This window comes from Ammospiza caudacuta, chromosome 5 (genome assembly GCF_027887145.1).
Source record: "Ammospiza caudacuta isolate bAmmCau1 chromosome 5, bAmmCau1.pri, whole genome shotgun sequence".
NCBI lineage: Eukaryota > Metazoa > Chordata > Aves > Passeriformes > Passerellidae > Ammospiza > Ammospiza caudacuta.
In genome coordinates this window covers 64,046,834-64,062,886 of record NC_080597.1, presented here as the reverse complement: position 1 = coordinate 64,062,886, position 16,053 = coordinate 64,046,834, and the positions used below count along the sequence as shown (strand labels likewise).

General features: G+C 43.1%; 1 protein-coding gene across 2 annotated transcripts in view; it reads left to right on the top strand.

The window, feature by feature from the left end:
- Nucleotides 1-12,349: 12,349 nt before the first annotated feature.
- The window catches only part of PRKAR2B (protein kinase cAMP-dependent type II regulatory subunit beta), a 75,340-nt gene continuing 71,636 nt past the window's right edge, over nucleotides 12,350-16,053 (top strand). For both annotated transcript variants that reach the window (XM_058804947.1, XM_058804946.1), the window contains exon 1: nucleotides 12,350-12,677. In XM_058804947.1, the coding sequence (XP_058660930.1) occupies nucleotides 12,350-12,677 (328 nt within the window). The remainder of the gene's footprint in view (nucleotides 12,678-16,053) is intronic.

Genomic DNA, 16,053 nt, shown 5'->3' with positions numbered 1-16,053 from the left:
CTGCAAAACTATTTATGCAAACAAATAGTTTTCAAGCTTTCTGTCTAGCCCAAAGCATTATTAATATTGACATGAATACAGAGTTGGCTTCCAAATAGGCCTGAAATCCTTGTAGCTCATCTGCGTTCAATACAAAACCCTAAAAAATCCCAGTTGTTGAAACAGCACTGCAGTCTAACAGCTCAGCATGAGGTTCTCATCTGTTTTCAAAACTGATTTCCAGTGAGTTTCAGCCTTGGTTGGTTCTTTAAAACTCAGATTTGTACAGTCAGGCTCTTCTGTTTCATCGGAGACTGAATAATCTTTTCCTTGTTTGAGTTATTACCATTTTAGTAGCAAAGCTCAGCCTCATTTTGTAATTTCTGCCGGGTGAGTAATTTCTCCTCACCCAAGTAGTACCATTGAGTTTCCATGTGAGCAAGAACTTGCAAGATCAGGACCTTTCACCCTCAACACTGCCCCTTTTTTAGAGCATAACTATTTTTATTCTCCAGCTTCCAGGCATAGAAATGTTGACATCTAAACTGAGGAATGCCAATGGTTGAGACACAGAAAGAAAATAAAACCCATCAATTAAATTATTTAGAATGTTTACAAGACATTGCACTATTGAGCAAGGATCTGTTTACACAATGGAGTTATTTTAAAACATCTACATGTTTTAAAAGTCCAAGTCTTAAAATGCTGCACATATTTAAAATGAAAAAATGTTTCATGCTTTACTAAGTAGTAGATATTTCAAAATAATGGACATTTCAAAATAAACTCTAACACTTATTAGTCTGTCTCCTATAAAGTAAATTCTTCCATAAACCTTTAGAAGAACTCTTCTTACATCTCTGTGTACTGATCAGCAGAAATGGAACCTTCCAGGCACAAAATCCTTACCTGTTCCCTTAACCTGGCTATTGTCACCAGTGACACACCCCAGGGTCACCCTGTGTTAATGGCCTGGGTGGTGGGACAGAGGGAAGCCTCGGCAGGTTTGCAGAAGATACAAAACAGGGAGAAGTGGCTGACACAGAGATGCCACTGAGAGCATCTCCATGGCAGAAAGTTCACTGCTCTTTGGCTATGAAACATGAAAATTCTCAGTTACTAAGAGCCCCAAATTTCCTTTACATCTGGGCACATTAGAGCCCAGGACAGGATTCACTGCAATTCTCCAGGATGGCCCCTGCTGGGATATGATGCATTTTTGTCTCAGGAGAGCCAGTATGCTGCTGTCTGCTTGCCCTCTGCCCTCCCTCCCTGTTCCTACCCTGCAGACCTGCCATCCAGCTTGGCCAAGCAGGGAACGCTGCTGCTGACACCAGATATGTGGCACACAGAGGTGCAGGCACAGAAAAGGTCTGCAAGGAGCCAGCCCTTCCTCCTGGTGTGCTATGGTGCTCCCTTCTCTCTGCATCTGTGTTGAAAGAGCAAGAAATGGTGGACATTCACAAAGACCTGTCTCATCTCTGTAAGCACGGAGCAGAGTTGCAGATGTGCTTGATCTGGGCATTCCCAGGACAGTCAAGGAGACCAGTGCAACCCCAGCTTGTGTTCCTCCCCTGCCACCGCAGCTGCAGTGAGGACTGGGCTTCTTCATGTATCTCAATCCATGTGAAATTGATTCCATGGAGAGGACCATAAAACTGGCTAGCACTTTATGGATTAAGTAAAAGATCTCAGCCCGGTGAGTATCACACTGGAAACTGGCCAGGGAGGTGGTGTGGCGCTGATCACACACTGAGAGTCTCTCTGTGTTCTCCATAATCATTATCCTATTTTGAAATAATGATAAGATCAGCTGGACCTTGCTGCCAGCTCCCACAGGACAATCTGGCTCTGTAATGTAAGTAAAAGAGTCTATCTGTTGTCTGCATCTTCCTCTTCTATTTCTGTTCAGGGTCAAGTATCCATATTACAGTCTTTCCAGGGAAGGAAAGGATAAAAAGCTGAGGACTTACACTGAAAGAATGTAAAAATGATTGGTCAAGGGGAATTTTCTTACCCAAAGATCCCCACACTTCTGTGTCTGCACTCCTGTTACATTATTTCATCATCACCTTCAGAAAAATAATATCAAAATAAAGACTTGGTTATTACAGATAGACAAAGGAATGCTTCATGGGTGACTCTTACCTTTCACAGTGACAGTTCTGGGGCAATTACAGTTCCCTTTCTTTCTTATGGAAAGGGCAGATCTGCTGTTTGGAAGTTCTGCTGGTGTTTCTGCCCTAATGGCCTGGTTTAGGAATAGTTAGAATGTTTACAGTGGGGCTACCAGAGAAATGTGGATTTTAAACCCACATGCTCATGAGAAGGGAGCTCAGGAAAATGGGAAGACCTGGTTTTGAGAAGCATGCAGATCCATACTGACTTTGTAAGCTGTCCTGTCTGCACAGACCCATATGAGCCATGGGGTCTTAGGATGCCTTATCCAATTGCTCATGACAGTCAATACAAATTGTGAGAAAAAAAAAGACTTGTCTTATTCTGAGAATCCAAAACTCAGACATATCTGACAGCGCAGACATGCTTCCAGGGACAAGCCTACAGGCCTTGCATTATTGATTACACTGACTTCTTTTTCCTTTTGTTTTTGCTTTGGGAGGAAGGATGCATTCTGCAGTTTATGCATAATGTAGATATTTTGTTATCAATTGACTTGGTAGATGATCTTTGTAAACAATTAATTTGAAGGCTGACTGGAAGGGCAGCAGTGTCCCTGTCCTTGGTGGGAGCCCTTGGCCTTTCAGGGAAAGATGCTTTTGTCACAATGAAGTCTGTGGAAGCATCTGACTGGGAGCTTCTTTTGACACTGACACTTTGAGAGGCTCCTCTTCCATGCCACTTCATGGAAATTTGGCTCCCCACAAGTGCCCAATTTCAAAACATTTGTTTCTCCCTCATGAGTTACAGGGCTCTGGAAGGCTGTGAGGTTGTCAGACCTCGAGAAGGGTAATTTTTGCCTGTTGCCATTGCCAATTAAAAAGCCTAGGCAATGGAAACATAGGAGGAGACTTGCTGAGGAAAACATGTAACATTTGTAACCTTGCAGCCTTTCTCCCTGACTCATGGCCGCAGCAACGGACCACGGTTTCAAGATTTAGCCATGAACTCAGACCTGTGGAAAACCTTCTCACCTTCCTGCATCTCAGCAGTCCATGTGCCTTACCAGCTGCTACCAAACCCATCTGCTTCTTGTCCAAGTTCCAGTAGGACAAAACTGTGCCACCATCCAGATGGCAGGAGGATGATGGAGAAATCCAGAGAGCAAGGAAAGCACCCTGACTCTGGATCCTTACTATGTGTCACAAGGGGTTAACAGCCCTCTCTACAAGCAGTCAGGCCAAACCTCCAGGAACAAACTCACATTTGAGCTACCAGGTATAAACTGAGGCAGATACAGTGGAAGCAGGAAGGACTACTGCCCACAATGTCTGGCCTCAAGACCACACTTCTTCCTTTCCCTGTTTGTTTGAAGTCTATAATGGAGAACACTGTGAGATAAGAGCAGGGCATTTATGCAGGTGTTGTGGTGCAAGGTCTGTGCTGCTGTACTGAAGATGAGTCAGGGTTGGGGCACTTATTAAAATTTCCTTTAAACAGCACTGCAAGGAAGGTTTGGAGAGGTTTTCTTCAGTGGTGCCCTATTTATATGCAGAAGTGTCTGTGGCACTTTATAAAGGACTGTTCTAGGGCTGCACCTGTGATTGAACATGAGAGTCCTTGACCAGGTCTTACGGGAATGATCCAATGGGGTGGTTTGTAGGGATGTAAGGACATTGTCAAGCTGATTTTAACACAAAAATGAATACATGAGAGAAAAAACCCTATCAAGTGAAAGTGACCTTAGGACAGAAAATTATGACCTGGAAAGCACCATGCAAATTTTAGTGGATACATTGACCAAGGACATGTCCTGATGGAGGTAAGTTGTCCTTTTGGGGCAGGTTCCAGAGCCAAATCTGTTCTCTGGTACAGCATCAGCTTGAACCTCTGTGTTGCTCCTTAGGCAATGGTTGTGCTGTAAATCAGAATCCAGGAGCTGGATGCATTCTGGCTGGCCCCAGCTCCTAGATGGTCCCTGAGGACTGACCTACTGTGGGTTGGGCAGCCTCCAAATTGTCCTGACAGGTAGGCCCAAAGAGGGGAATTTCAGCAGGGGTTTCCTCATCTCCCCAATAACTGCTGGGCTCTGAGATGTGCAGCAGAATCTGAACAAAGCAAGAATTCTGCCCCCAGCTGCCTGCATGCAGCCTCAGATGGTGGGAACATGAATAGTGGAAGGCCCTGAAATAGGAAGGAGAACCAACTGTGGGAGGCTTCTGCCAGTTTATGTGGCTGCCCTTCCAGCTCCACATATGAAACCACTGCCCTCACCAAATGGGTTCAGTAAGAGCAGGGAGTACTTACATGACAAAACATGAAAAAGGGCTGTTGCAAAAGCACTTGAATCCAAAAAAAGCATACTTTGAAATAAATAAGGGGCATTGGGAAATTACATTCTGGCAACTGCACAAAGTGTGTGCATTTCCCATAGAACAGAATAAAAATAGATTGTGTCGAAAACAACGATAAAAAGCTCATGGGAATGCATGTCTGGCACAGTTTATATTCCACTCCTGGGGCTAAAGTTGGAATATTGAAAATGTGGTGCAATTATGAATTTTACTTTAAAAATGTAAATATTTCTGTTTCTTATAAAAGTATAAAAAATAATCACATACTTTCTTTGATGATCCATAAGTCTACACTAAATAGCCAATCTCAATTCACTGCAAGTCAAATGAGTTAAGATACTTACACTGGACAAATTAATATGATGGGATCTTTAGCTTCTGCCAGAATAAAAACAGTAATGTCATGTAGAGACAAATGCATGTGTGTTTATTTATACAAGCACACACATACACTTATAGAGAGATACAAACAGTCTTTCTCTTCCAGAATCTTCCAGAATCCAGAATGTCCTGTAAAGGTCATTACATTTTGATTATTTTTTAATCAAATGCACATTCACAACTTTGTATAACCAAACTATTCTGAGACAAACTGAAGGCTTGAGACTCCAGTGCACAGCTCTGACACATTGACATTTGTCCTTTAAGATCTGCTAGTTTGAATTAAGGTTTTTCTCTCAAATGTAGCTGTTCCAACCACAGGCACATGTCTTTCCTTACAGATTAGGCTGCAAGGCACCTGAACCCATCTTGGCTGATGCCTTTGGGACATTAAAGTGCCTGTCATACAGGCCAGCAGCACCTACCAAGCCCAGCTGTGTGCAGGTGTGCAGAGACACCCAAACTGAGAAGCATGTCAGGGTCAGAGTGTGGTTTTACTCACTAATGCTATTTTCAGTTTTCAGCAGGACAAAAGTCTGCAGGAACATTACCACTACATTAGGGCTCAAACCAAAGAAAATATTTCAGATGGTGCCCTCTTTAACCAATACTTCTACAGAAACTTTATTCTTCTTGCCAAGAATAACTAATAATTTCCTCAAGAATATAATGAGTAACAATCAAATCTATCAGAGAAAACAAAACAAAACAAAACAAAACAAAACAACAAAATAGAAAAACCAGAACAACCCCACACATTAAAATCCAAAACCACAAAACAAAAAAATAACCCAAACCAAAAGCCCAATAGTTCATGTTCACTGAAAAATGGCCTCTTCCCTAGAAGATATCACTTTCAGACGCCAGAGCTCTGACTCCCTCCTTCTTGAAATTAGCTCCCAAGAAACTGAAGTTAGTTCTCTTAATGACTATTTTTAGGAACAGTTAATGAGAAACTCAAGGCATGGAATTGTAGTGTTATTCTCCATCCAACAGCTATTTCTACTCATTTTCTCCCAGTTTTTGCCACAAAGTAGATGATCTGAAAACTTCAGATCTAAGCTCAGAACTAATAGAAGATTTGCAGGGAGAAAGTTCATTTTTCAAAAATTATCAGATTCCCCATCTCCCTCAAGGAAAATGAAGCAAAACTATCCATTCACTATCAGTCTTTTTCATTTCAATACAACCCAAGCACCCATGGCAGTGACTGTAGGTTTTCAAAAGCACATCTGTATTATGATTTTTTCTCTGGTGCTTCATATTTCAGAAAATCTAAGAATTACTTCATCTTTGGGTATTTGTGTGTTCCTCTAGTGACATGAAAGAGTTTGATTTTCCAAGAGAAGATGTTGAGCCATCTCTGATAAGCAAGACTGATGCTATTCTTTTCCATAAAGGTGCTACTAGACTATACAGAGTGATATCCTTCATCCCTTAGATCATATAAGCGTCTTCTACTGAGCATGGTAACAAGTGCTTAGATGAACATTGAGAATTCTCCCAGTCTTTTCACCTCAAGACATTTCCTTCAGCTTATGAATAATTCCTAGGTCTCTTTTCTGCACGTCTCCAAGTCTCCATATTCTTTTGAACACATGAACACTATATCTGTACCTTTTTACTGGTCTCAGGAGTGCATTATAGAGGAAAGATCTCTCACTCCTATTTTTGTTCTCCCTCTCAAAACAAGCAAAAATCTCAATAGCCCCTTTGTCTGTAGAATTACACAAGAAATTGAGTAAAGTTGTTTTTCCATTCTGATCACTAAGCTCTTCTAGAAACACTGCCTTCCAAGATAAAATTCTTCCATTCTGTAGAAACCTCTTTCTTCTGAAGTCAACGACTTAATAAGGAGCTTGTAGAGTATGATTTTCTTTAAATGAACGAGTTATCCAGATCATTCCATGCTTTTCTGAGCTCAGGAACATCACTGTACAACTGAGTTTTGTGTCATCTGCAAGTTATATCAGCAACATTTATATTTGATCCCATGTGACTGCAGGAGGTGTTGAACAGAAGCAGCCTCCTGCCAATTCCTGGGGAACTTCTCCATCTGATGATGATTTTCTGTTGTTAGCTATTTGGAGAGATGTCTCTGTTAGCCATTTAACATGTTGTCTTGACAGTGTATAGTGCCATTTTTATAAAATTTGTAAGGGCATCAAACGAAATAAGATCCTCAAAATAGATGAAGTTTACTGCATCTACACTGTCATTTTATTTCATTGCTTTTAAAATGAGAAGGTTTACTTTTAATGACAAATTCAGAACTCACTATATTGACTTTAGAAACTCTAGTCGCATTTTTCTGAAATTACAGGTGATTATGAGAGCCCAAATTGAGGCACATAAAAAGGAGCACTTTTCTAAGAGACAGTATCCTGTAGTTTCTGAATATCAAGGACAACAAACAACAGATTTCAAAGGAAATCAACAGCTGTTCATTTACTGAATAGTAACACTTGTAAACATAACTTGTAATAAGTCACAAAGCTCATACTCCCTGGAAAATACAGTTTGGGGTTAAAAAGGACTAGGATGAGTGAAAAAGCAAGGGACTTGAGGTTAGAATATGTGATACTCTGCATTTCTTTTGAACATAATATCTCAGTAGATGAGGTGGATGGAACACTTGAATTCAGGACCAACATAAGCCAACTAGAATTTGAATTGCTGGTAATCTGATACTCCTCCTCCTGAGCCATGACTTCTGCTCTCTTCTCCCTGACAGCATGATTCATCATCTCAGCTCTAATCAGGCATTTAATTCCACTGACTACATAGCACTATAAGTACCTAAAAGGTGATAGAAAGGAGAGGAAATGAACACTTGTTCCTGGGTTAGCAGGTGCCATTTTGTGTCAGGAAACTCCCCAAACTGTATATCTGGTTAAACTGATTGTGAATTGGTACTGAAAGTGGCAGGGGATGTTTCATTTACACTGCTTTGCTGCTATTCTGCTTCTTCAGATGGATTATTCTTCCATCCAAGTTTTGAACTTGGCCTTTCTGTTTGCTCAGGGAAAACCCTCACTGGCATAAATAACAATTTTTCTTGAGTATGTAAATGGCTACTTGGTTCTTGCCATTCTAGATTTACAGTAGGCAGTTGGGGAGTTTAGGGGTTTGAATCCACAGAACAATAAGTACAGGCAGAATAAAGGGTGTGAGATGGAGAAGAGTCAATTGAGGAAGAATCACAGGGAATATGTTAGAATTTCATTCATGCATTACAGGCACTAGTTTCTTATATTGTTTATAGAACTGGACATTTTTTTGATAAAAAAGATTTGGGTTTGGTAATGGATTTTGTAATACAATAATGGTGACATTATTGTATTACAAATGGTGACATCATTCCAATGAGAAAAGTGTGAAACTATGGATCTACACAACTACAAGTTTTGTTATCAGTGGAAAAATTATTGCTGCGTGATTGCCATTAAAAACAGTCAGTTAAAAAATCCTGTAAGCAAGATTTGCCTACTAAGCCAGAAGGACCTGAGAAGGAAAGAAAGAAAGTCAATAAAAAGTCAATTTTAAAGGTATTTTGGAAGATCAGTACATGATCGGTACATGATTATTCGTATGAGCTGTGGTTGTTCTAAATGTACATACCAACTATCGCTCAGTCAAGAATAGAGAGATAAAAAGAAGGAAGAAAAAATATTACCTTATAGCTGACAAGATTTTGAAGTAAATATAGGACATGTTTGGATTTGAAGATGCTTTCTGGGCAGCAGCTTTTTTGGCATGCAGTATGCAAAGTTCATCTTTATCTGAAATTTCAAAAGCCTGGACAAAATATTTGAGATAACACAAATCAAACTGGAAATTTAGGGAGTAACACCTTCCAAACACAAATGTGAGTATTTTCCTACTATCCTGCATTAGGCAGAGGGCCATGTGTTTCTCCAGTACAATATGAACACTTTCCATGGAGAACTACTGTGGAAATTACTAGGTTGCCAAATTGAGAGAGACTGTTACAGATGACGAGATCAGGATCTCTTCTTTCTGGGCTAGCTGGGCAACTGGTGGTGCAAGGACACAGTAGTAACAGCCCCTCTTGCCTGACACGAGGCAACAAAGGGCAGGATTTAAAAGCTGGTACTCCACTGGTGTGCTTGCTAAGTCACTTTGCTCAGGGGAGAGAGGGCTTTACCCTGGTGCACACCCCAGATGTTCAGCGCACACCTCTGCCCCCCTGTACAGCCTCTGCAGGCTCAGCGGGGCTGCTCAGCAGCAGCTCTTGGGAAGGACTGGAGAAAAATATTCTTATCAGGCAAAACACTGAGAGCTGGCAGAAAAAAACAGGCTTGTAGTTGGATGTTGGATGGACTTTGTTGGATCAAGTTTACTAAATTTACTAAATTTGCATGGCCCCTGCTAAAGACAAAGCTTGGAAGTCTGACACTCATCTGTTCTGCACTCTGCTCATTGTCCTCCATGTGATCAGCTCTGACAAAGTATTCCCAACCTGCTGTCTGGAATTATCCTGTGGGAGAGAATTGCTATTTCTCACCTGTTAGCTCTTTTTCACTGCTCAAACCAGGTGAAGGGACAAGAATGACATACAAAGCAGGTAAGCAGTGTATTATGAAAACTGCATCTGTTGGCTAGGAGGAAAGGAGATAAAGTCTTTGGGTTATTTCCTTGGGAATTGTGAGGCGAATATTCTGCCTAATGCCTTTTCAGTACAGAAGGATTTCTGTAGGTTGTATATTCTCTTTCTTTTAAAGAATATATTTACAGCTGAACTAGAATGGCACACAAAAATTAGTAGTAACTAATGAAACTCATTGGAGAGGTGTGAAGCAATACTCTATCTAACTGTTCATTCTGCTAGACATAACACATATTTTCGACAGCTGTCCTCCTTATGAGGATTTAAAAGCAATTTAAATATCAATACAAAGTCTTTGGAACAGAAAGCTTCTAAGGAAACTAGATGACACCAACTTGAACTACAAAGTTTGCTGCCATCCTTTGAGGTACACAAACCTCAAGGTTAAGTTTCTCTAGACACAAATGTTTTGGGCTGTTTTGAAACATTTTTGGAAAGAAGCATTTTTTAGAGTTCTGCCACTTAGGAATCTCTTATTCAAATTATCTGAGTTTTGCATAAAAACATCAAAGGCTGGCTCTTGAGGATGTCTTCAGAGAAGTGATCTCATTTTAAGTCTGGGAGGATGAGAGTCTCTGACAAAGTAGGGGAGTCCTTGATTAGATGGCAAAAGACACTATGCTGCTGGTAAATTCCTAGAAAAAAAGGACTGCCTTTTCTGGGTACGAGGAAACCTCAGGGATGACAACTCTTCTAATCCTGGAAGACTCCATTAAATGGAATATTATATGCTCACAGGACACCTAGTGCCTGGAAGGCACTAATTACTAACACTTCTCTTCCTGGGAGCTTCCTCAAAGCTTAGGTATGCCTCAGCCTGGTCACAAACAGATCAATCCTATCAGTGGTGTGACAAGGTTTTTAAGCTCCCAAACTTGTGAATGAGCCCATCTGGCATTTCTAGCTGAGCCCCCCCTTCAGGGTGGCCAAGCTCTGCACGTGTCCATGGTGTTCAGGTGTCAGCTCTCCTGCTGCGCTTGGTGCTCAGCCATTTTAATGAAGTGGCTGTGCTGCACCAGCAGTGCTTCCACAGCAGCTGTGGTCAGGGCATGCCAGCACTGCAGCCTGGCATCCAGGGGGGTGTGCTGGCAGCCCCCCGGATACTGCAGCAGTTCTCAGAGCCTGACAACACAGCAGCCTGCTGAAGTCCAGAGAGAACTCCTGGTCTGCCCCCAGATGACTTAGCTTGAGTTTGAAGAGGTTCCTCAAGCAGGACAGTACTAAACAACAGCGAATTTAACTTCAAAAATGTACTTTATAATGGCCTGCAGTGTAAAATGAAGCTACAAGATGTTGCATGAAGGTATTCCACAGCTCAACCTGCAGAGGTGCCTCCTGTCTGTTACAGGGCAGCAATATCACCCATGCAAGCATGGTTTGCTCACTTCACTAATTTACCTGGTCTGTAACACTTTGAAGATCCAACTTGTGAACCAAGCTGCATTTGAAAACACATACACAACCAGAACTGGGTTCCATTTGGAAATTAATTCAATTTAAAGCTTTAGATATCCCTATCTGTGTGAAAAGTGTCAGAGAGATTGCTGTATTTTGCTGTCACCTTATTTTTTTGAGGTCAGGTTTTTCAGTATCTTGCTACTACAAACTCACATTTGACTGCTCATGTCACCCTAAGCCCTTACGAAGCTCATTGCAAGGCCATTTGAGCAATGCTGAATGTTTAATGAAATCAATTATCAAACAGCCATGTTGTCGCAGCCTTAGACATTTTAGCAGTTAATTTGCTTGATGCATAAAAATAAGACTCCAACTGGAGTCTCTCTGGAACCCCAATACATTGGTCAATGTTCAGAGGTGATAGCAAACCACGGGGGGATGCAGTTTTCATGCATTCCACGGACCTCATTTTCAAGAAGCGTTTAGTGAGGCATTGAAAAACATGGCACCCGTAATTGCTGCTTACTCCACTTAAAACATTTAAGCTTCCTGGTGATGACAAGCAGCACCCACTTACCACTGCGCTAAGTAGTCCCTGCAGCATGGCTTGGAAGAGCGTCTATGATGAGCGTTGGCACTCAGCAGTGTTTAAATTGGACTTCTTCCCCCATTTTTAAACTATTGTTTCTTTCTCCAGCTAAACCTTAAACAATCAGCTGACAAACAGGATGCTCTTGCTAGCACCACATCACCCCTTCCCATCCTAAATAATATAGATTAATATAAATTGACAGCACTTCTATGCGTATGAATGATGCGCAGAAGAGCTTTAAGGTGGTGCATGGCCGTGAAAAAGCACAGCAGTAACCAGCTATGAGATGCTACATGCACTGCGGTCCTTCCCTGAGCGGGGCCGTGTCCGCTCACCGGGAATCCCCGCCGCTCGCCAGGGCGGATGCTCGGACACCCCGCAGGGAGAAGGCGCTCAATGCTTGGGTCCCCGGCAGCCCGGGGGTGGCGGGGCCGTGTCCCGGCAGGGCAGCCCGTGCGGGGGCAGAGATGCGCTGCCCTGTGCCGCGCCCTGTGCCGTGCCGTGCCCTGTGCCGTGCCCTCGGCGCGGCCCCGCGGCTCCCGGCGGCGCGGGCGGGGCGCGGCGGCCGCAGTCCCCGGCGGGAGGTTGTCATGGTTTCCCGGGTCACATGTGCGCGAGGTTCCCCCGGCGCGGGGGGAGGAGGCGCCGCCGCCGCCGAGGCTGCCGGAGCCGCTGCCCCCCGCGGGCCCGCCCCCCGCCCGCTCCCACCTGCGCCGCGCCCGCCCCTTCCCGCTGCCCACGGGCGATCCGCCGGGCGCGCCTCGTCCCCCGGGCCGCCGACCCCCGGCCCCGGGCTCTCCCCCCCTTCTCCTCCTCCTCCTTCTCCTCCTTCTCCTCTCCCCTTCCCCTCACCCTCCCCCTTCCTGGCCGGGCTGCGCCCCCCCGGCCGGCCCCGGCATGAGCATCTCCATCCCGGCGGGGCTGACGGAGCTGCTGCAGGGCTTCACGGTAGAGGTGCTGCGGAGCCAGCCCGGGGACCTGCTGGAGTTTGCCCTCCAGTACTTCGGGCGCCTCAAGGAGGAGGCGGCGACGGCCAAGGATGCGGCGGAGAAGGAGCCGAGCGGCCGCAGAGCGGGCACCGGCCATGACAGGGGCGCTCAGCCGCCGCGCCGGGGCCCCCCCGACGCCCGCGGGGTCAACTTCGCCGAGGAGCCCATGCAGACCGACTCCGAGAGCGGCGAGGACGAGCAGCCGCCGCCGCCGCCGCCGCCGCAGCAGTTCCCGGGTAAGGCTCCCCCGCCTCGCCGGGCCCGGGGCTGGGGGCGCGGGGCCGCTCCCGCGGCCGCCCGGGCTCAAGTGCGCGGCCGGCGGCGATGGGGGTCCCGGCAGGGTGGGGGTCCCAGGAGGATGGGAGTCCCGGCGGTGTGGGGGTCCCAGGAGGATGGGGGTCCCGGCTGGATGGGGGTCCCGGCTGGATGGGGGTCCCGGCGGTGTGGGGGTCCCGGCCCGGGGTGCCGGGGGCGGCGGAGCGCGGGCTCGGGCACGGACCGCCCGCGCTGATACCAGAGAGCGGAGCCCGCGGGAGCGTTCCCGTATCCCGCGGCAAACTTTAACCTCCCGGGCTTCCCCCGGTGCTCCCGGTGCTGGTGTTTGGCATACAGCTATCACCGGCTGCATCGCTTGGAGCGTGTGAGCCCGTAATAGACTAGCAAAGAGCTGTCTGTATATTTCCTTTTTATAGGAGCAAATCTGCATTCCGTAATTAGTGCAAGGGTATGTCTGCCTCAGAAAACACCTCTCATGGACATGTTACTGTATTCATGCACTTGATTAGGCATTTGCGTAGATGCACTTATATGTGTTTTAGAAAGTAGAGCACAATTTAAAACATAATTTCTTCCTGAAAACCAGAGTGAAATTTTTTGCATTTAGAAGGGCCTGTGGAACAAGTGTTGCTGTGACAGCAAAGAATATTTGCAGTATCTTTGTGTTTGAAGGTAACACCGATCTACACGCAGCTAATGACACCTTATCTTTGTGTGGCTGACAGGTTTTATTTCGAGACTGTGTCAATCCATCTGCTGGTGTGGGTTATGGGATGGGTAGGAGCTGCCTCTGAAGTGCTTTGTCTTTGTGTCATGAGCAGGCTGACTGAAGGGTCAGTCAATAAAGGTTAGATGGAGAAGAGGAAAGCATCCAAGCATCTTTATCTTTTTTTTTTTGAGGATAGCTTGAAGTGCACCTCATCAGATCATCAAAGCAGTCATCCCCCCGAGTCGTGCTGGAGGTAGATTTACTTAGCAGAGTACAGAAGGCAGTTGTTTGCTAGTTGAATTTCAGGGCGGGTTTTTAAATGATGTGTTGTGTGAGTTTCATCAGGAAATGTAGATAAACAAGTGGGCGTTTAAGAAGTGGGTAAGTTTTCAAAATGCTTCATGTTACCCCATAAGACAGTCGCCATTCTTTTCATCTGTTCTTTGCTGCTATACCCACGTGTATTTAATGAGAAATTGAATCTGTCAATCAGATTCTGCAGATTTATGAGGCAATTTTAAACTCTAATGCTGATTTATGAGATTAGTAGAAATTTGAAAATTTGCTGTCTTTGAAAACTGAAATGGTCATAATGTGGAAGAAATAAATTACTACCTTAATTCACTAACACTAGATGTGGTTTTTCAAACATTAATTATTCTAACACCAAACAATCCCATTGGTAAATGGAAAACTGGAATGTTGTATGGAGGGAAGTGCAGAAAAGTAGTTTATTTATTAATGTATATGTTTTACACACCTGTAACTTTACAGGGTGCTCTAAGAAGCTTTCTAAGATTTTTGAATGAATACCAGTAATCAAGATTCTTTTGACAGTCTTTTTGTTGTGATTGTGAAGACAGAAAACCATTATTGTCAATATTCTCATTAAGAGACCTGTTAGAATCTCTTAGTTTGATGAATTGATTTTCTTGTTTGACAAAACCCCTTTAAAATACCACATTTTTAAGCCTAATATATTTTGAACGTTTAATTGTATTATGGTTTGTAAATTCTGTCAGTTCAAATAATTATTAATTAAAGAAAACAAAAAATGAAAATATTTATGAAGCCACGTGAAGGTTAATAAGAAGTAACTCATGGTAAATGATTACTAATAATGTGCTTATGTATGGTGTGCATTGTGGAGGAGTGTGTATTTTAAATTCAAATTTTATGTCTGCCCTGAATATATTCTTCTAAGGTAACATAACAATGCATCCACTCAGCCTTTTCTTAATAACTGGAGGCATAGAGGCTTGTACTCAATTATTTGTCTAATGGCTTTACATACCAATTTAAAAGCATGTTTCTTCTATGATTTTGTGCTCTCTTTCTAGAAGTAGTAATTCTTAAGAACTGAAGTTTGGGGGAAGTTTAAATTTTTTTTTCACCTTTATCAATATTAAACAACTTCTGTGTAGCAAATTTGTCCTGTTTGCATCCTTAGGAGAGGGCAATAAATTTGAAAAGTTGATAAGCAAATGTAAAATGAAAACCTCTGTGAGGGAGACCAGACCTGTGGTGGTATCTTTCCTTTGCTAAAGCTGTACATTTGAAATATCAAACTGACAGTATTCCGTAATTAATTCAACCAGAACATTGTTGAGTTCTCACTGTAAATGCTCCAAACCTATTTTTTTCCCTACCACATGTTTCTAAATACCTACAAGCACTGCAGTTGAACTCTTTGTCAGTATTAGTTTTGTCCTTGAAATGTATTTTGGAAGGTACATGAGCATTATCCTGTTTCAGAAATGATGAGCTGAGGCATAAGATGTGTTAAAAAGAAAAAAACCCTGTACCCAGGATTAAGAGTTATATGTGAACCTTGAATTAAACTCTGTTTGGGTCTCTGCTGTGTCCATTACCTCACTGCAGAAATCACATAAAGGTAAAAGCAGTTACCTTGTCTGGAGGGAGAACTTTGTTGTATTGGTGTCGTAGCTTTGAATTGGCACCTGGAGTTAGGTGACCTCAGAAATGACATTCTTTGTGTTCAGAGCATTTAGATTATCCCCTTTGGAACACACAGTTTAATTTGGGAAAGTTTTTCAGGTTTTCTAGTTGATTCATTTGTTCGATTTTCCTAAAAAGAAAAATATTTAATTGTCCTACATGGGTGTATTGGCATTAATCAGTTACAACAACTAATTCCTACTAAAAAAATAGCAGACACTAAATTGAATAGGAAATCTGCATAAAAATGAGCCCTATTTTAGAAAATTTGTCTAACTTTTAGCAGGTCTGAAGTACGTATTAAGATTTATTATACTGTGTCTGCAAAATTTGAAAATGCTCATTGGATTATTTGTTCTTTCTACAGTGACTATACTTTTCTTTTGACATTACTACTTAATGTTGATTTGCAACTTTTTTTGATGGCCAATAACCTATGTAATCTGTAACAGTTGTTTTAAAATATTTGCCATAGATGAAAATTTGCATTTCATCTAGCCTTAATATGAATTAGGAGAGGAGTTTTTTGCAGTAGCATTGCTGTTCTTTAAACTCAAAAGTTATAGTGCTGTATGTATCATTTGGCAAGACATAGCTTCTGTTTATTTTTCTTTTGTTTTGTTTTACTTCAGTTGGTTTTGGTGTCTTTCTCAGATAGTGGTGTATTT